This window comes from Pseudopipra pipra, chromosome 8 (assembly GCF_036250125.1).
Source record: "Pseudopipra pipra isolate bDixPip1 chromosome 8, bDixPip1.hap1, whole genome shotgun sequence".
Classification (NCBI taxonomy): domain Eukaryota; kingdom Metazoa; phylum Chordata; class Aves; order Passeriformes; family Pipridae; genus Pseudopipra; species Pseudopipra pipra.
The window spans coordinates 6,941,999-6,963,758 of NC_087556.1; the positions used below are offsets into that span (position 1 = coordinate 6,941,999).

The 21,760-nt window shown below is 38.6% G+C and overlaps 1 protein-coding gene across 6 annotated transcripts in view; it reads left to right on the plus strand.

Moving 5' to 3' along the window:
- The window catches only part of ANK3 (ankyrin 3), a 365,805-nt gene that overhangs the window by 88,548 nt on the left and 255,497 nt on the right, over positions 1-21,760 (plus strand). For 3 of the 6 annotated variants that reach the window (XM_064662397.1, XM_064662398.1, XM_064662399.1), the window contains exon 1: positions 3,222-3,395. The exons of the other annotated variants lie outside the window; for them this stretch is intronic. In XM_064662397.1, the coding sequence (XP_064518467.1) occupies positions 3,222-3,395 (174 nt within the window). Of the gene's footprint in view, positions 1-3,221; positions 3,396-21,760 lie in introns of those variants that run through there. 6 annotated transcript variants of the gene reach the window in all.

The window sequence follows — 21,760 nt, forward strand, 5'->3', positions numbered from 1 at the left end:
ATATAATATTCCTATTCAGTCTAGTTCATCAATATTGAATATTACCCTTCTAGGCTTCCTACAGTGTCAAAATAAATACTTCCTTTCCTATAGCTTATGAATCCAGGTAACCATGGCAAAATACAATCAATAAATTAGAGGTCCCACTCTTAGTGTGCTGCACAATTGTGCATTTCACAATAGCACAAAAGCACAGGTGCTTCATAGTTCATACCATCTCAGCAGGACTCTTGATGTGGATAAATGTTCAGGGCCAAATTCATCTTTTTGGGAGTGTTTAGCAGGAAGATTGTTGTAAACTCGGGTATAGAGATGTCTGAATCTAATTTTTGCAGTATTCTTACACTGTTGTCCATCTGAAATGAGTGGACTCTTTCTGTCTGATGCCTTCATGATCAAAACTTCTGAGATGGGTACAGCATCTGCCAGGGCTCCAGCTGACTTCAGATATTAGGGACAATACCTGGCAAACATTTCAGTAGCTTCCAGGATCTGTACAGCATGCTTAAGTTATCTGAAATTCATGAATTCATAGCACACAGAGCTAGGAAGGACCATGGTGATTAAACTCTTCCACAGCATGAGGCAGAGAATTTCACTGATTTTTTTTTAGCTAGCTCCATAATTTGTAGTTCAACAGAAGTATGTTTCTTTACAAAGATGTTTGATTTTGGTTTTAAAATTCTCAAAGTATGTATTATACTTTTTTTAATCATTCTCCTCCACTAAATAATTCCCTTAAGTGTCCATTGGGGGTGGCTTGTTTTGTGTTCTGGCATTACTGTAATTCATTATGATGTTTCTGTGCTTGCTGTTTAATGAGGTTGACTTGGTATTTATTGAAATAATTGTGGGATATATAACACTTGTGAATGCCAGTTCCATGAGGTAAATTTTGGTACTTCTGGATAAAGTGCCAAGAGTTGTCTTGATGCCAAATTCTACTTCCCAGAAAACAATGTCTGTGTTGTGATGAAGGGGTACTTCCTTTCATGAAATAAGTACTGGATCAAAAGCGATCTCTTTGATTTTAATTTTTTTTTGTTCTCAGCTGTGGAATTTGCTGGAACTCTACCAAAAGCAATAGAAATTATGTTAGTGAAGAAAGTATTAAAATTACTGTAAGAGCCACCGTATCTCTGAAAAAGAATTACTAAGAGAGAAAGCATAGGAGGAAAAACTTTGACAAATGTGCAAAAATTATTCTTTTCATCAAATTTTGAACTGTGTTTTCTATCAGTCTTCTCAGGTGAGTGTTGCTTGCTGTCAGTATGTGCAGCACATGCCCATGAGTTTTGGAGAGCCCTTTACAACCCCTGCACTACATTTTCAGTCTTTACCTTTACAAACTGTCCTTAAGAGATACCTGTTAATAAGACATCAGGTTTGCTCAGGAACCCTTTGGGACTCAGACCATGTATGCAGCGATCATGTGGAAAAACTGATCCCAGCCACAGCTTTATCTTCATTTTTTTCATTTGAATACAACCATAGCAACTGCCTCCAATGGGTTTTTTAATTTTTTTTTTCCCAGAGTCCTAGAGATACCTAGCCAAGAATGAAGAGATAGGCTGTGGGTGGGGGATATCTGTGACACGGTCAGATGAATTTCTGCTAAAATGCAAATTAATGCTGACTGTATCAGGGATTTTATTGTGAAATAAATTTTCTTCTTTCCCAATTTCTCATATTACCAGCTTGTCAAAGCCTTGCATAAACTAAAGTTGGAGCCATCTGCAATTGCTGAGAAATTAAACTCCAGGAGATAAGCACTTACATTGTGTTTTTATTTGTACATCTGTTATTGCTATGGGCCTTCACAGGATTATTGGGCAGAAAAAGTATTTCATTTTAGCCAGACAGTAAGGACAGACACTTTTCAGTCCTTGTTGCTCACTGTGAATTGTAATGAATGCATTTTCCTCTAGAAAAGCATTTGCTGACTTTTTTTTTTCCTGACAAAGTAGTTATATACTGAGTGAGTTTTTGTTTTCAGGAATTATTCAGGGTTTTCTTTGATTGAGCTTTTGGTTCTGGTTTTGGTTTTGTTTTGGTTTGGTTTGTTTGGTTTTTTTTGGTTAGGGGTTTTTGTTGGGCTTTTTATGGGGCTTTTTTGCTTTTACCCCGGCTTTACAGCACTCATGAGCTGCCAGCCCCTCTTCTAAGAGGATAAAATGTCATGTCAGGTTTTGTTAATGGAGCCTTTGAGTTTTTCCTTGTCTCTGTGTGAACATGTTCGTGCGTGATTAAAAAGAATGTATAGGGTGGATATGTGTTTTAACTGCAGCTTATCTTAACTGCTAAACAGCATGAGACCAGTTGACTATGGATGGAATTTTTTTTTTTTTTTGAACAGCTGCCTCAGTCATTTCCAGTTTTAGTTGGTTTTATCTGATTGCAACACAGTGGGTTAGAGATTTTTTTTTTGCTTCCAACAGCTGTGGCCAGGAGTGATGTATGTGACCCCAAGTTACTTCCATGAGGTGAATAGTGTTCATGTTCTATAGATAACCCTGCTCCTAAAAGTAGAATAGAATTTTCAGGAGGATGCAAGTCTTCCTCTACTGATGAAAGTTGTTTCCAAAAAAATATCATGTGCCATTTTAAATGATAAAGGTTTGGGGGTTTTGTGCCTAGAAGTTTTCTAGACATCCGTTATTTCTCAAAAAGTCCTTGTTTCTTAAGAGTTAATTGCAGGGCATGGGAAATGATGCTGGAAAGGTTTAGTAGATCCTTTTATAAATTTTGAGATGTAAATGGAGCAAAGGGGCAAATCGCAATATTAGCATTCCCCTTTGTATAGACAAAAACTTCCCAGCTTTGAGCTTTGGGACAAGAGGAGTTGGTGCACAGAGACCTCAGTTCAGGGACTTGATGAAATAGCTCCTGACTCTTCTGAGGTGTCTGGAGCCTCAGCTGAACTGCTGATGCCTCTGCTGACAGCTCCTTCCCTGCACACCAGAGATAATCGGGGTCGTTTTCAGATTGTTTGGTTTGTGTGGAATGTGTGGAATTACTGGTTTGCTGATGAGATTGTCTTACTGCGTTCGATGTGATGATTTTTTCAGTTTCCTGTTTATTGTATGCAAGAGAAAAATCAATTTTTTTAAATTTAGATATTAGCATCAGGGAGTAACTGTCATCTGGAAAACAGAACTCGGGACAACGGGGTTATAACGTAAGAGCGGAGTAAAACTGATGCATAATTTGACTGCAGATTTATGGAGTGGGGGCTGATGATGTGTTTTCCTGAACTGTATCTGGTTTTAATTTGTTGGTTTGGACTTGGGTGGTTTTTTTTGCTTATTCCAGGGGATATCACCTCTATCTCTACCAGCATCTGTTTGTCTTGCCAAAATTCCCAGTTTTCAGAATCCTACAGACTTTCAGAGAAGGTACCATGCCATTGGCATAATTTTGACTTTTGGATGCAACACCTAAATGGTACTTGAAGTTGTGCTGGTCCTTTGCTGGACAGTGATAGGACACTTTGTCACTTGACCAGACTTTTTCATGCTGCCTTTATGTTGTATTCAAAATCTTGTTAAATTGCGTCCTTCCTACTGCATACCTTACCCTAGTCTATAGAAATTGCTTACTCCTGTCTTAAATACTGAGTTTTGTTCATGTTCATACTTGTCCTCCTAGATTTCCTCCTATCCTGATGCCTTTTTTTTCCTTACTTGTGTCTTGACTAGTCCTTTTCTTCTTTCTACTCCTTAAAAAGCTGTGCTTTCCCTATCCAGGTGTAGCTTTCTTGCCTTCTTGATACTACCTCTCTGTAAAACAGTTGGTTGGTCTTAAATGGATGGAAAAAAATGTTTTCCTGTTTCATACCAATCCTCTGCTAACCTTGAGTGTGCTCTGGGAAGTCTTCCTTTTCTTTTCCTTCTCCTGTCGTCTCTTGGCTTGGCTTTTCGTACTGCGGAGTTCTAAAATCTGTCGCTCTCTGTTCACTTCCCCTCATGTAAAGTTGGCTTATGCCATGGTTTTCTCTTGGCTGGGTTTGTTGTAAGCTCATCCCTCTTCTGTCAGCTCTGACTATCCGATTTCCCTCAGACTTGTGTGTATTTGGCATGTGCTTTTGTCATGCTGCTCTTTTCATCTCTGTCTTTCTGCGTGAACTTAATATTCTGTATCCTGATTTCTAAGACTTTTGACCACCTCAGACTCTGCTTCCATCCTGTTCTCTGTCTTTTTAGATAATGCAGTATCGTTTATTCTGCTTTTCACACCTTCAGAGATCTTAGCAGAGGTCTCCTGCAAAATTTTTAGCTGATTAGGTTTTGCTTTTTTTTTCCTCTTAATCCTGCCTGGCTGTAGTTCAGAACAGGGGCCAGCTCTTCTGATTCTCTCCTCATCTCCATTACAGAACATATTCAGGCAGGTGAAAGCATATGACAAACTTGGTGTAATTTTTCACTGTCATCTTTTTGTGGAACACTGGGCATTGAAAAGCAAATGAAAACTCTTGGTTTGTCTCTTGTGGGGAGTGTGCTCATTTATCCTGTAGTAACCTGTTTGCAGCTGAAGAAATAAACCTGAGCCCCTTAGTTTTTATAATTCCCTACCAGACTTTCAATGAAGCTTGTTCCCTGGAATTGCAGCAGTTGCAAATAACTTCATTACTAGTCTCTAGTGAGAAATGTAAGGCCTCTTCATAAATTTCTCTTTGAATTAATGAGTGAGTTTTCTTCCATTCTTCAGAACATTTTTGACATTGGTCCATTTGTCTGCATGTTTGTTTTGTGGGTTTTTGTTTGTTTGGGTTTTTTTTTCCTCAATATTGCTTCTAGTTTCCTCAGTTAGCAGAAATTTGATAGCAAAGAATAACTTCCCATTCATAACTCTTTGTAGGCATGACACAGACACTTGGTTTTAAACACTGAAGGAATGTTGTGCTGTAAGTTGTCTGGATAGCTCTTCTTCTCTCCAGTCTAATGTCCTGTTGTAAAAATTATCCACGCAAGGAAGAATCCCAGTGCAGGAGGTCTTGATTCACATTTGTTCTTTATTACTCTCTGGATAAAATCAATACTGAAGAAGACCATTTGCCCTCATCTAATGGCCCTGTGTCCTTCAGCATAGCTGCTGCTGTTGTTATTCTATTCTTTTTCTTTTCTTCTATTCAGTCTTCCTTGCTGTCACTGCCCCCTCTAAAGGGCATAGGGAATATATGTGCACCTTGTCCTTCTCTTAGCTGTTGCTCTTGATTGTGAGGTCTTGCATCAAGTCTATCATTCTTTTACAGAAATACCTGTGCTATCAGCCACCTTGTGCACCTGAAGCCAAGCTTATAAACTGATTTGTCATTGCTTTTGTCCAGCTGAGACCTTTTCTATGATCTCTTCAAAGTTGGCAGACAGTGACTGCCCCTGTTCCTCTCAACCTGTGTGATCAGTAGCTGTGGAAACTTTCAGATGAGTTGTTAAACGGAGATTAACTCTACGTATTGCATCTTCATTTCTTATTTTCATCAGATAGCATGAACTGTATACAATGAGTCCCTTTTGAACCAGAAATCTTTGTAGCTCTATATAAAAACATGTAAATAATATGTTCCAATTTCTGGTAAAAGCCTGTACTTAGCCTAAACAAGACATTGTAGGACATCTTTCCTGTGGTGAAACCGTTACACACTTGCAAAGCTGCTTCAAGTTTTAAAACTGAACTATGCATTTATTCAAATAAGAACTATATAAAATTGTGTACAATTGTGACGTGTATGTCATAGATTCATAGAATACCAGGTTGGAAGGGGACCTCAAGGATCATTTGGTCCAAACTTTCTTGGCCAAAGCACCTATTTTGTGTCTGTTTATAAAGGTGTCTATATGATTAATGTGTTTACTTAGGTATTTCCTTGATAATTTCTCTGTTAAGAGGCTTCAGGAGGCTTTAAAATTAGTTTGGACCTTATCAGCATGACATTGATATTAGTTAGCAGCATGAGATTTTCTTATGTTTTGGTTGTGTTTACTTTGTTGGGGAATCTGTGCCTGCTGTTATCTAACACTTGCACTCTGTGTTTGAATAACTCAGGGAATACCTTTTTCTGCAAGCATCTGCATTTTATATTGAAATATATTTTAAAACTAGAATCCATTGGATTTTTAGGAATAAATCCTCATTCTTTCCACACTCTTTCCTGGAGAATGGCTAATTTTCTCTGTTAAATATTATGACGTTAAATCTTAGTTTCCTCTTCATTTATATAAATAAGATTGCTGTGTATATACACTATATTTTTTAATAATCTGTTTTTTAATAAAAGAAGATACCCATTTTTTTAACAATGAGTTACAAAGAGAATTGCTGAAGAAATTAAAACTTATATTTAATGAGAAAGCATAAATGATTAATTGTTATTCTTGGAGAGATGTAGTTAAATAATATATGAAGTGGTTTTTCAGAACAGCTGTCAGCAGATTACTCTTTCTAGGTTTTTGTTTGCTATATAAATTTATGCTTGTATTGTAAGCTAAACAGAAATAAGTAACCATATCAAGTCATTATAATAAATCTTTAAAACAGATGAGAATAAATTCTCATTTTCTCTGATGCTTGAGGAGCCCAAATGAGTACCTTGTATCACTGAGAAATCTGTGTGAGCACTGTTGCTAATTGAGATTTTCTTTGAAAAATCTATAGTCTTGGAAACCTTTTTTAAAATAATTTATTCAGTTATTTTCTCATAACTAATGCACATATCTGATTGCTATTTCCCACATCTGTGGCTGTAGTATGTTAAGAAAGGGAATGAATGTGCTTTTGATCACGCATACCTTTGTAGGATGTATATTTTCTTGCACGGTGGATGTTAGAAGTGCAAACTGCTTTGAGACTGAAATCGGGAGTGGGGTTTACTGCTTCTATTTGTGGCTCCTTTGAGCAGCCAGTTGCCTAGGAGATCACTGGCAAAACCCCAGCAACTACTTGTACCACGTTAGCCTATAAAGCAAGAGCTGCAACAGATCCAGTGACAATCATTAGACACTTCCTGAGAAAACACCCTGGAGGTTTTAGAAGGGTTTATATTTCCACCACCTGTTTCATTGTCACATCTGCTCTTCAGCAAACAGAAAGGGAAATGTTTAGGATCTCTGGATAAATATAATGTTTGTTTCTTTCCCCAGTATAACCAATCAATGTCTATTAAAAACATTTCTATATCTATTAAAAAAAAATTTCTCTGCTTGCCTCCTGTAATCCTTCTTTGTGTCAGAGATAATTAGCAGCCATCTAATAAGATTAACTAACTCGTGTGATTAGTGAGCTCAAACCCTGTCCTTTTCCTTTTGCAGGTAAGTGAATGTGGCACTGAGCATCCCTATCTACATTATTCTCACTTTCTTTGGCTCTTATTTCTGATGCCAATTTATGGAGTGAAAACAATAAAGGCAATAGGAGAATACTGACATGCAGGTACTGTGGATGCTATCGGAGTGTATATTCTGAGAGAGATGGTAAGTGGGACGTTTTCCATCTTTGCATTCATCATGATAGCATTTTTGTTAATTTGCTGATGCCATGTAGCAGCAGCCTGTTGTGCTCTTGGAAACCAGCTCTTCGTGGCATTGCTGAAAGGAGGATAAAATGGGAGCTGCTTTGTTGGATGGTCGATACTAGTTTTCTGCAGATTTGTTTTTTTTCTAGGATTGCAGAGGGTTTGGACGTGCTTTCTCTGAAAGGTTCTTAGCATTTTCCTTTGTGCTTGGATGTTTCAGCTTGGAAACCAGATACCATTTGAAGAGATATGCCAGGGTGGTGTAATTAAATGTTAGCTGGCAAACTAGGAAGGAGATGTTCCAGGGTGCTGCAATTAACCATAAATGACCAAACTAGAAGGAGAGCCACACAACCAGGAATGGATGTTGTATTCCCTGCTGAAAATGATGGGAGTTTTCAGCTGAGCATGTATCAGAAAATATTCTTAGACCACTCTGAGGCTTTGTAATTAAATCTAATTTGAACAGGATAATTGCATTGCTTTTTATAAATTGGAAATTAGGCAGTCAGGTTTTACAGGTACTTTAATTGTGCTCCAGGAGATGCAAAATGCCAGGGAGATTTTTGGTGGAATGGAAATGTACCAAGGTGAAGTGGTGTTTAAAGGGAAAAATAAAAGAATGAGCTGTTCATCTCAGTGCTAAGGCAGATGGAGTTCCAAGTGAGCTCAGTATTTGCTGCATTTTCAGAGAAGGCAGTCATGTATTTTGCTATCTACAGCAGCACCTATTCATAGCCTGACATATGAATGCCTTTGAGCAGGTCTACTTAAATGCTTATAAATGAGGGCTGTTACCAGGATGGTTTTTTAAATGCCATGTTTTACATTAAGTATCTCCAGAAGCAGTAATACTGAGTGAGTGCCCTTAAGAGGTAATGTCCCCTTTTAAAAGCCCAAGTTTTGCTCAGAGGTATTCTAAGGTGTTTCAAAATGCTTTCAAAGGACAAATTACTCCTCCTCTTCTAGGGATAAAAACTCCTAGTTCTTCATTGCCTTTCACACTTGCAGAGGACCCAAAAGCCAGTTTACCCACTGCTGTGATGCTTCCTCCACGGTCTGGTGGCAATGGCAAAATGGGGAGTTTTCTTGGTATATTCAGAAGGTTAAAAGAAACTCCTGCAATGTTGATACACTAGTGTCTGTCAATATTGCCTGGCCTCAGCAGTCACAACGGCACAAACCCTTATTTCTGCAAATTAAGTGAGAAGAGATTTATCCCTTAAATGAGAATTTTGATGATGGGAAGAGTCAGTAAGATTTGTTTTATGGAACTACTAGTTAATTCAGTGCAACTGTTTTCTGATTAAACAGTTCGTCCTGGGAGACAGCCAAAATGATTTCCCACCCTTAGAGCATAAAACCTCATGAATTCTTGGGCTTGTTCTTTGTGAATGAATTTCACTGCTTGTTGTAACATCTTCTGTCATCTTTAACATATGGTAAAAAGGCTGAAAACCTGTTTACAACGTTAGTTAAAACTACTTACATAACCATTTTCCAGAGTCTTTGTGGGAGATAAAATTCCAGAATATCAAATACAATGTACACTAGATTGTAAAGAAAAAAGTAGAGGCACTAAATACCTGGGTTCATTGTCCCTGAATGCCTTACTGCAATTCTCATGGGGTAATTATTTGTTCATAAGCCTTTTGTTTTGCAGAATGTCTTTTCTTCTGTCAATGTACATATGTATATATGTGTGAATATATTTGCATAATATAGTCTTTTCTGTACAAATGTGGGTTTAAAACCATCCTCTGGGATATAAATGAAATAATATTTATAGTTCCAGAATATTTAATCATATCATCTGCATCTGTTGAATAGATGGGGTTTCTTTATGTGGTAGGCTTTGGTATATGCTGTTATGATCTCTCCTTGTTTAAAGCTAGGATGATTCACAAATTGCTATAAAATGTCTGGAGTTTTGTTTTTAGTATTGCTTACATGCACAGGTAACGTCTGTGACAGGATTATGGAAACAGTTAAGATTTGGATACTGATTGTAAACATTAATTTTTTCACTTTGATCTTTTTTTTTTGGTTGTTTCCTGAAGCTTGGATTGTTCTCACTTATTTAATATTTTGAGGGGGAGTGAGTGAAAGGGAGGAGAAAAGGAACACGAGGCCTTAAACATAACTAGAGACAATTACTCTCCGCCCCCTTCTGTGATGTGTCAGGAAGCTGTTTAATTGTCGTTTGACATGACATCAGGCCAAGGGGAGGGTTTGTAATGAAACATGGGCTATATGAGGCTGTCAAGTGTGTTGGGACCATCCAGCTGGAAACGCTTGATGGAATAAGACAATTTGAGAGGGTGTGTGAGAAGAAAACTAGTTGGCTTGATCAACAGAAACAAGACTGAGGTATTACTGAGAGGGAGAGAAGCACCTGGAGAAGGTGATGGAGGCTGTGGTGTGGTCCAGCCTTTGTAATTTGGGTACCACCATCTGTGCCTGTCTGCTCAAGGTGATATGGCTGGTTTACAAGGTGCAGAGATTTGTACCTCAGGCTTTTTTCAGGAACTTACATTGGTGAGCATCACTGGTCCACCTGTCAAGCTGTCATGTTTGAAATGCAGATGGTCACAATGTCTGAACTGCACCCTGCTTTTCTTGTTGGGACATGGCAAAGTGGCAAATCACTTTGATGGTTGATACATATATTGAGTATTTTCTTGATGGATTCATTGGATACCTCTAGAACATTGCTAATGATTCGGCTCTGGTCATGGTAAATTGGCATGCAGCTTTGCTTTAGGATTATATTTATAAATGCACAAGAAATACACCTCTTTAGTACTAAATATGTAATCAAACATACTAGTTAGATTTGAAATCAGTCTGTCTTCATTCTCTTTGGCTTGTTCTATGATTGTAAAAAGTATTCATTTACTAGCTTGGCTTTAATTTTTACTAAGTAACGTGTGCATAGTAGAAGCTACTATTTGCATTAAGGATTATAAATGAGCACATATTTTTGAGACCCTACCTGCTCTTTATGTCCATTTTCTATGGTTCAGAGTTCTATTTGTGAGTGACTGATAACTGTATATTAGATACCCATTAATTGTGTATCAGAACTGACAGATTTATTCAGAAGTCTATTTTTTAAGTATAGTTATTCGATAATATACACAGACACACTGACTAGACAGTTGTTGGTAGAATGAAACCCTGAGAAGCTGTCATCAATAAAGATGTAGGAAAAGAGGTTGTATTCTCCTGATTTGTGGCTGGGTTTTTTTTTGGTTTGGTTGGTTTCTTCCCCTCCAAAAAAAAAATCAAATTCGGTAATTTGTATCGTGTTCTGTCAACTCCATATGTAATTTCCAGTGAAAGTGGAAAGGTTTTTTTGATGCTGTCGTTGTTGCTGAATGTCAGCACTGTCTGCCTCTGGAGCGGAAACTTCAGTGAGGTCACCTGTTTCCTACCTGAGATTTTTGGTGGTGTAGCTTGTGAATTAATGTGGCTGTGTGGTCATGAATGTCCTTTAAGGCTAAGGTTGAGATTTTGTGTGACTCATTATTTTTCTCTTTTGCTATTTTTAATTTGGAGTTCCAGAACAAAATTTGCAGACTGAGAATGAGACCCCACAGAGGCTGATCTTTCAAGGATAAATGAATAAATCATTAGTTAAATTTCATTTTAGTGAAAAATAACAGCCCTTTCCAGGTGAAAATGGTTAGTTAGCTATTTTGTAAGTGTTCCATTTAGCTGAATTTCACTGTAATCCTCTGTTTGAAAGTGTCTCTGCAGTTAGTTCCATCATTATTCTTTGCCTCCATACTAATGGTTTTATGTTACAAAATTGCCATTATTTATGATTAGATCATATCTATCAGTTCATATCCTTCCTATTTCATTAGAGGGATGCCCATATTAAAAATGCTATCCTCTTGTTTTCTGTAAGATAAAAGCAGGAGGTAGCCAATTCAGGATGTTTTCCAGTAAACTTCTACCCTCCAGTAAAAATACTGGCAAATCCTTGTTTGTGAATCATGTAGGTGTTTGCTAAAGTTGTTGAGGTGAGAAAATCTTAGCTATAAACTTACCATCATGGTGGTATGACTTCTGTATTTGCAGAAACTTGTGTGTGTATATTCTACTTCTTTGGGTGATAATTATAAAAATAGAAAAATAGATGTAAAAAAAAAGGGGTTTTTGATTTCTTTCAGAGATAGGACTACCTTTATTCATTGTGTTTCTTTTGTTCTGTCCTGTTTGCCACTACAGTGGCAAAACTCTCCCAGTCTTTCCCTTTAGCTCCATGAGACTGGGGAGTGGATAAGGTGAGTGCTGTGTAGTTTGGGAATTGAGGTGAAGTTCACGGCAAGGCTTGCAAAACATAATCTGATCTGTGGCCGCTGAGACTCTTATTTATGTTTTACTCCTCATTCCCAAGGCATGGTGTTAATGGCTTCCTTGATGTAATGGCAAATGGGACTGAAAATGCATTTCATGGCAGAAGAATTAACACCCAGTCTTTGCTTTTAGCAGGAAAGGCAGTGCACTAACTGTGCTTCTGCTTCTCAGTGTTCACTTGTTCTTGCTAAAGCTCTGTCCCAAGGTGTGCACTCAGGAGGTTCCCTGGTGGATCTCTTGTATGGCAGGTACTCCCTCACAGAGGTTTAGAAAAATCCTGTAAATTCAGCTCCAGTACCAGAGAGAGCTATGACTCTCACTTTTAGTTCTTGTCTCACCTTTAACTTTTTAATTAATGCAGTTCTTGTCACACCATCTTAATTTCTTTGTGATTTTAATTTGGTGTAAGACGCTGGCAATGAATTGATTTTTAATTAGCATGACTACAGGCTGCAGCTGGTTTTGTATCTTTTCTTTTTGCTGCAGCTTCTCAGCAAAAATCTTCCATCATTTCTGACTGTGAGAAGAATTTAATTCTATAACGATGGCATAGCATTTTCTGTGGTGGTGACATAGAAGTACAGAGATTTTCAAATGAAATGTGCATTTGCATTTAGGTACATGTTCTTAGAAAATGGCCTGTGCAGCTAACACAATTTTATATTGATTACACACTGTCTAATCTTGTTTGCAATTAAGTAGAGGAGGCATATCCATACAGATGTTTTATTTTTAGTACTACAGTGCTTTGTATGTGTTGTTATTCCAGTAATGTGCTTTAGCTTAGCTAGAAAATATAAGTTCAAGGAATCATTCCTTTAAGATATTGTTTTCATGACAGCACCATTTCTCCATTGTTGCTAGAAAGCAAGAATAACAAAACACAGGAAGCAATAGCCATTAAAGGCATTGCATAACTGCTCCCACTGACTTCTTACCAAGTGTAAGTCCTTTACAAGAAGATACTGGAAACACGCTGGTTTGTGGCTATTCTTTTGGACTAGTAAAATTAATCTCCTTGTCAAACATGGGGGAAAATTCTACAGGAAGAAGCCATAGGGTGTTTAGACAGATGTGACAGTGTTGTTACTGTAGTGGGCAAGATGTACGGAGAGGTTTGGAGGGATGTCATACAGGACACAAAGCTAGAAGGAACACTGTGTTTTGTGAATCATTTCCCTTAGCTTTGGGAATGAATTATAAATATTGCAAAAGGTTCATTCTCAGTAAGGTGCAAATGCAGTGGATGTGAAAACCCTTTTGCCAAAAAGGTACAGTGCAGTGAATCTGCACTGAGGGATCAATTTTTATGAATGTTGAGGTTTAAATTCTCCCAAAAGAATACTGTTGGGCTTTCCAGGGTGTTGAGAAGTTGGATTTGTGCTTTTCATCATAAATTGCACAGCTTTCCTCTGATGGAGGGAAGGCCACTGTGCTTTTAAATCTTACATGGAAAGATATCTAATCTTATAAACCAAATGGGCAGCAGTTCACAGCAGAGAGTAAGAAGGAATGGAACCGTAAAAGGACCATCTATTATCCTTGCAAAATCTGAAGTCTGGCACCTGATGCTGGAAAACAGGTGTGGTATTTTTGCATAAGAGTATTAGCCTTAGGAAAACCAATCAAAGATCATTGTATTCTACCTGTCTTGATTTTTTCTGCAAAACAGAAAAAACAACTGTACATAATGCTGGTTAAATGGCTGCAAAATTGTTATAAAGTCTGTTAACTTTCATTTGAAGTTTCAAATGACAGAGTTGACTGCCTGTTTTGGTAAACTTTTGTTAATGAAGTACCCCTCAGTGTTATAATTATGCCAGGCAGATATGATTTGAATTGAGACATTAACAAGGTGTATCACTAGGGGAAATTACCCAAAGGCTTTTGACTGTCTTTTGTGCCTTATTACTCTGGAAACAAAAGCAGTGTGTGTGTGTTGGAAAGGTTGCTCTTCAGGGAAAAAAGAACAAGGGAAATTTAAATGTTCACCACCTCAGAGGTATTATCTCACTCAAATATCTGCTTTTGCTTTAAACATTCAGCTGATTCCTTCCCTGTTTTTTCTCATGCTGAAGAAGGTGTGTTTACTGGCAAGGTCTGGCTTTATTTTTTTAGGAAACTGGTTCTCAGGGGCTTCAGGTCCCCTCTGTGATTATGAATCCACAAAGAGCTTTTCTAACCTCTTAAAAATAGTCCGCTGTTTCAGAAAGCAAACTTCCTCCCTCAGAGTTGCCAGTGCGCTCCATTTGGTGTTCAGAAGTGTATTTGGAAAATGTAAGATACAAATGGCATGTGCTGCCTTTGAAAAAGCGTGGATTCGAAATGGATGGAGGCAGAAGTTATTGTCATCCATCTGTAATGACTCTCCTGACAGAACCTGAAATGGAAGAGATGGGTGGGCAATGCCTCCTTTTTCCCCACTTCAGCCTCCCTCCTTCACTCCCAGCTCTTCTGCCTCCCCCTGCTCCTGCTGGATTTCTCCCTCTGTCTCTGCTCCCCTGAGGCACCTCCCGTGGGGCTGAGGGGCTGCAGGACCTGCCGAATCCACTGGGAACCATCCATCCTCACCTGAGGCAGCTCTTGCCTCACCTCACAGAGACCCTGCTGCCACCCCTGGGCACAGATGCCCTGTCCATCTGGAAAAGGAGCCGGATCTCCTTGGATACAATCCCCCACAGTGCTGCCTGGGGCGAGGTTTATTAAATTTTTGGCTCTGACCTGTGAGGGTGCAGCGTGGGCAAGGGCAGCGCCTCGAGCGGGGCCACACCAACCTGGCGGCTCCGTTTTTCAGCACCTGCCTTCAGGGTCAGAGCGAGCAGTAGGTAGAGGTAATACAAATCTATATCTAGTTTTTGGTGTGTAACAGCAGTGTGGTGATACTCTGCAGCTTTGTTTCCGGTCTGATTGGTGTAGCTGGGCATCATGGATCTCTGGGCACTGTGTTGCTGTGTCACACGTGAGGGGTACCTGAGGTGTGCTGCTGGCTGTGGGTGGCTCCTCCCGCAGCATTTCCCACAGCAGTTCTCACTGCACTTTGCCTGAGAGCAACAGGGGGAGGTTCAGGGAATCATAGAATCAGCTGGGTTGGAAGGGACCTCTGAGATCATCAAGTCCAACCCTTGATCCACTACTGCTGCGGTTACTCGACCATGGCACTAAGTGCCACATCCAGTTTCTTCTTAAAAACCTCCAGGGACGGAGAATCCACCACTTCCCTGGGCAGCCCATCCCAGTGTCTGATTACCCTCTCTGTAAAGAAATTCTTTCTGTGTTTGAGTTTAAAATCAGTGCAAGATTGGTGCAGGTGGTGGATCAAAGTTAACTTTAGAGCAGTTGAGAAGCTGTCCCAGAATTTTAGTCTTCCCTTTCGTAGTGCATGAATTTGGGTTTTAAGCCCATTCAGCTGCGCTTGTCGTGACTCTACTCCTGCTCACACTCTCACAGTTTAGACTGAAATGTATCTGCAGGAGAAAACTCTCCTTGTAAGCCAAACTTTGGCAGTATACAGCAGATCACTCTCACACATGCACACACAGAGTAAAAAGACCACAGGGTTGCTTTCATGACAGTGAGTACTAATTTTCCTGTAAATATTTGTCAAACGTCTACAATTTATATGTATATATTCCTGTATACATTTCACCTGAAATGTCAGGGTGTTGTGCTGCGCACAATAAGCTGTGCAGTGTCCTCCTTTTGCCACATCTATCACTGTGTAACACAAGTTTGCTGTGTGTGACTAACCCGCTTTTGTTGTTGGCAGAAGGGAACATGGACAAGCTCATGTGCTGTGGAACTGCAGAACTAAATACAACCTGGGCTTTGCCTATTGTAGTTTCTGCCATTTAGATGGCTGAGTGGGACATTCTCTTCATGACCTTAAGGGACATACAAAATACACAGGGCTTTCTGCATTTCTTCTTAATCCCCACTGCTAAGGGTGCCAGCACATGTTGCTTCGTGCAGCCTGGCTTTAAGCTATTCTTGTCTGCATCTCTCAGCAAAAACAATCAGTCTAACAGGACAAGTTAATTGGGTCAGGATGATCCACTCTTAAAATTTGCTAGCAGATCAGAGGCAATGTCCTTTATTTAGCCTATGGAACATAACTCCATGTAATTCCTGGGCCGAGTGGCTTAGAGAAAGCACCTTAAGTATTGCAGAAAAATAAACTGAAAAAGGACCAACAAAGCAATATTTGTTAGAGCATGTGAATGTGACCGCTCTGTCTTATTTATTCAAGGCAGTAAAACAACCTCTTACTGATTACTTCCCTTTGAAAGTAGAAATTGTTTGGGTGTAACTTTAATGTAGCCAATTAAGTGCGAACACTTCAGACTATACCTGAAAATCCTGTTTAGTTTACTCTTGCTTTTCCCCACAGTGTCCTGGAGTTGTGAGATGGGATGAATCATATTCTTCATTTGAATCAAGGCATTTTAACAGAGATCCTGTGCCTTATTTGTAGTTTTACGTGAAAGCAGATGTTTCTGTACGTACGTTTGATTTGTGTTTTGTTGTGCTCTGGTTTAGAGTATTTGCCTTCCTTGTGCATTTCTTGCTACTCTCCATCAGGTTTGACAGTTTAAAAATGCTGAACTCCGATGTCTTTGTGCCAACTGGAACTGTGTGATTGCAGTTCTTTGCCAGCAAGGCTCGGTCTGAGTGGCTTCGAGATGTTGCTCTTGATCTATAAAACCTTTGGCAACCTTTAAACTTTCTCTTTTGCCTTGAAGCCCTGTGTGTTTCTGAGCACTCAGGTGTTTTGTAACTTCTGATGCATTAGGAAAACATTTTGTGGTTCTTAGATGAAAAAAAAATGGGGACTTTTATGTTTCTAGTTGCTTCCTGTAAGGTTGTTGTGGCAAGTTCTGTGCGTAATTGCTATACTTCTAAAAATCCTTAATTCTCTGCAAACTATCCTACAGTTGATTATTTGTGCACAATATTGAGGGAAAGGGTGACTTAACATTTTATTTGTAGGTGTCCACTTTAAAAAGTTCTAGAAAAATGTCAGCAGAGATCTGTAAAACTGAATAACGTAATTATAGAATGATTCTTCTGTGATGAAGAGGGTCAAGAAGAAAATCACTAAATCATTATCATCCTGTTTTTCTGTGGTACTGCTTTGAAAATGGAATTATTGTAACACCTCTTACTTGTATTATTCTTGGACTGGGTGCTGTGCATCCTCATTGGGAGCTGTGGATAGCAGTGACTTCACTCACCAGAAAACTGCTGTGACTGTGTGGCACTGGACATGTTAATCTCAGCAAGGAGGGAAGAAGATTATTACAGTTGAGTGAAACTGCAGTGAATGTGTATATAAAATCAGTTGAATTTTCCCAAACTGGAATTTAGCTTGGTTACTGAAACTGTCATTCAGGTGTCGTGGGATATAAATGGTGGGGACCTTGTCTTGTGTGTAGTTTACAACTGCAGCAGGATAGTTATGCAAACGTTGCTCTGGAAAATTGGTTCAGCACTGACTCGCTCTGTTTTCCTGAGTGTCCAGGTGTTTCTTCAAGCCTTATCAAAGTACCAACCCAACATAATCCTGTTCAGGGGGAACAGGATCACAACACACAGTAGTATGCTGTTAAGCATATTTGATCAATCATTATTTTTGTCTGTCAAGTACTGCTCTGTGTCTAAATCTTCAGCCACTCCGTTCCCAATTCAGTCATTCTGGATGAGGATGGTTTTGCTTTCATGAATAAACAGATCATCCAAAAATAATTTTTCCTGGTAAAAAACATAGCGACCTGTTGAAGAGTGGAAGAACTGAGGTCATTTTCTCTGACATTATCATGACTCATCCCTGCTTAACATTTTGATTGTACTGTGGCTATTGTATTTGCAGATTCTGACAAACAGAGCTTGACAAGCAGTAAACTCTCATGTATAGCAATGAGTCACAGTTGAAGCACCTGATACTTTCAATACATGTCTGAAACACCCTTGGGTAAGTGCAGTCTTGGAGCCACTGATGTAAAGAAACGTCTGTGATTGTATTGTTGGTGGCCAGTGTTACGTTATTATTGAATGAGTTTTGATGAAGTCTCCTGAAGATATGTTTTCAGGGCTGTAATGTTGGCTAATGTGCTTTGTACCAGGGACAGAAGCTACTGAGCATGGTAAGTAAAGTATCTAGTGATTGGAGTATCTATGTAGTACTTACAACTGTGAGAGACTAGGTAAGTATCCAGAGAGTATGTGAAGGTTTGTGAGAATGGGTGTATATGCAAAATTTGTCCAGTAATGGAACAGCATAATTTCCAGTCGGTGCTGACCTTTACTTTGGACACATAAAAGCCTGTGTTCATAAGGACATTGTAGAACATATATTAGTGGGAAAGTGTACCAAAAAAAAAAAAAAGAAATAAAACCTGAAAATATTGAGACAGCACAAAAATATGAGGTTGAAAACCTAAGTTCCTTAGAGGTTCAGATAAATTGATATTAGTTATCAACGTAGAGGTTTATACTGTGTTCCTGTAGGTTTTTAGAGAACATATTAAGTGGCATCTTCAAACTACTTCAGCAGTTATAGAGCTATTTTAGTAAAAGTTTTTCTACAGGACAAAACTGAAGGACATATGCTTACTGCAGTGGGACTTCAGAAGTTCTTTCTCTCCTCCTCCAGTCAGAAGAATTTGATTCCAGAGCAGGCAGTTCTGCTGGTATTGTTGCTGTAAAATACTGACTTACAGAGAGACTGACTTGTTTTGGGAGAATCATGTTCTAGTATACAGATATTATTATAGATTTAGGAATGTTACTCTGCAGTGTATCGTGTCAAAGCCCTTGGCAGCTCTTTCAGCCTTCCCTTGTGTGTTCGTACACACCACTGAGACAGGCAGCAGGTTCTAATGGGAGGCAATAAAGAGCCTTTTTATTCTCTAAAAAACCAGACCAGCTAATTATTTGACTCATCCCTTAGAGAACTATACCTGAAAGAAAAATAACATTTGTTCCACCATTGTTTCACTTCAGATATCTTTGTTAGATTTCAGTAGCATAATGCCATGGTTACATTAATAAATACAATTAGTCAGCTTTCAAGAATTACAAATGTTTTTTGTTATCCCTCTGGCATCTTACACAGAGGTGCTTAGGCTGCAAAGAACCCTGGTCTACCTCAATAAGTTACTGCTTTTCTGTCTCCTACATAATTTCCAGTACAGGCCTGTCATAGCACTGTATGGATCAGCACAACTAAAACAGTAGTAATGCTCTTAAATATCTAAAGGGTTAATGTATACAGATAATATTTCAAAAAAAACAAAGTCAATGATTGGAAAAAAAATCCCACCAGGTAAGTTGAATTATAAATATCTGACGTCCTTAGGTAGACAGGGGATCTTTGCAGACATTTAAATTAATATTGCCTAGAAATGGAGTATGAATGGAGAGAGACTAAGGCAGTTGGTAGGGTGTGTGAGAAATTATTGTGAATGCTATGCTTCACATTCTGACATCATCTTTAACATCATCCTGTTTTATGTAGCAATTGCTACAGAAATTGTTTCCTATCTTGATGTTTTCTTTTTTTGCAGAATATGTGTGAATAGTACATTTGAAGTAGGTATTTATCCATCCTGTCTTTATCTACATCTTTTTTTATTGCTACATATGAGTGCAGCTATGTTTGAGTTTAAACTTAGACCTATGAATATCTTGATTAAAAAATATATATTACAAAGCTTTGGCTCTCACTAAGATCTGCTCAGGTAAAACAAATCCCATAGGTTGAGTGAGCCTCACTTTCACAATTGTTGAGATGGAGGATGAATGTTGTGAAGGAATTGTTGTAGATCCAGTGGATTTCTCTTCCAGCAATGGTGACTCCAATTTAAAACATAAGTAGATATCCTTAAAACACATGCTTTTTGCAGCAGATCTAAAATATGGAAATTCTTTCTTTTGTAATATTCTGTATTTTGACTTCTTAAAACATCATTTTTCTTCAGTAGGCCTAATAAAACAATATATACTTGAATTTTAGTGTAGAAAGAATTTAGAATCTTTTACAAACAGAGCACCACAAAAAAAAGGATACAGAAATGATTATTTTGTGAAAATATCACCACATCTAGAGGAGTGGCTTTATACTACAGCCATCGTTATCCTTAAGGTAAAATTCTGATGTGAAATCCTATCCAAGCCAGCATTCCAACCTTTCCAAAACATCCACAGCTTACATCTTCAGCCCTGCACAACTTCTGAAAGCATGGCAGTAGGATCTCCTTTGAGCCACTCTTGCATGCTGGGCTCTCAGAGATGTGTGATGCATCTCACTGGCAGATTTTGCAGCACAATATGGATCCATCCTGGCCCTATTGGGCTGTCTCACTTTTTATCTGGCTGTAGACTTTCTCTCTTCATTGCACCCCTCCACCCTGGCACAAGTCACATACTAGTTTATGTCCATGTATCTCACTGAGACAATTGTATTTGTGTGGGGGTTTTACCCCTCTAAGTCCCACCAACAGTAATAATTACTCAGTCAAGTTTAGATAAGGTATGAAATTCAGCTGTTTTTTCACTCCTAAGAATTCTTCATTCAGGCAAGGACTTGCTTTGGTTCTCTGCTGCTGCTGTCTGATCTAGGCATAGGATATTGTGCATACAAATAAGGATCCCTTTGAAGATGAATGGTTTGGATTTGGATTTAAATTACCGTGTCTTTCAAATACCTTGAAATCCTTTAGCTGCATGGTACTACACTGCTAAATATATTATGTTTGTTTTCATCAGGGATCCTAGAACATACTCACCTGTGATAGTATATGGCCAACCTGAAATTAGGAGCAGGGGATTCTTCCTGCAGTTGGCAGAGTAGTCTGTTCTCTGTGTTGCATCCCTCTCCATGTGTGTGTGTCCCTGGCATGTTGATACACATGGAGATAGGACTGCCAGTATCTTTTTTTTTTTTTTTTTAATCCTGAGAATCCTGTTTCCATGAGAGATCCTTAGAAACACTGGGAGCTAAATTTGAAGGTGATCCTCCCAGTGATTTAATTGGAGAGCTGGATGGGATGAGCTGGTAACGGATCTCCCTGGCAGGTGAGGGGGGCTTTTTAACGTGTCTTTGGTAGACAGTCTCTAATCTGTCTGTCTTCAGGGTGGGAATTGCAGCTTCTCCATTTCTGCAAGATGTTTTTGATTTTGTTGAATTAGATTATTTTTTTTTAAGGGAAGAACCCTACAGAGCGAATGCAGCATTTCCGTGAGTAGCATATGACCTGTGTCCCAGGTTTGAAATGGCACCCAAAACTGAGGCAGAATTGCTCTGGACTTGATACTCACACTTTTTGTCTTTGTAAAATTTGCAGTAGGCTAATCTGGTGTCAATCTCTTACAAGTAATTTTTTTTTTCTGTTTTACTTGTATGAAGAGTTAGGCCGTGAAACAGCATAAGAGTTTCGTTAAATAGCATGACATAAAACAACATGATTTTGGCAGCAGAAGTAAGTTAATGTCTTCTTTTAGCATTGTCTGTGAGGTTGTTTTGTGTGTGTGTGTGTGTGTTATTTGATTTTTGGATGGTTTTTTTTTTTTTTTTTTTTTTTAATAATATGAAGACAAAAAGGACAGTGTTGTACCAGTTAGTAAATTGGCAGTATAGTTTTTTTCAGTAAATAAGCCAGCTCCATTTAACATTTTACTTACTATCAGCACAGCAATTGTTTTAAAAGCTTTTCTGTAAGCTTTCAATTCTGATTTTCAGAATAGATTTGAATTAATTTGTGCTTTAGGGATAAAAGTGCTTTTTAGATTAAGGAGAGCAAAAAAGAGCTGTTCCTTGAAATATCTAGAATCCTAGTATGTCAAAGGATATACACAGGCAGCAGAAAATAAATGTGCAGATGGGGAGGC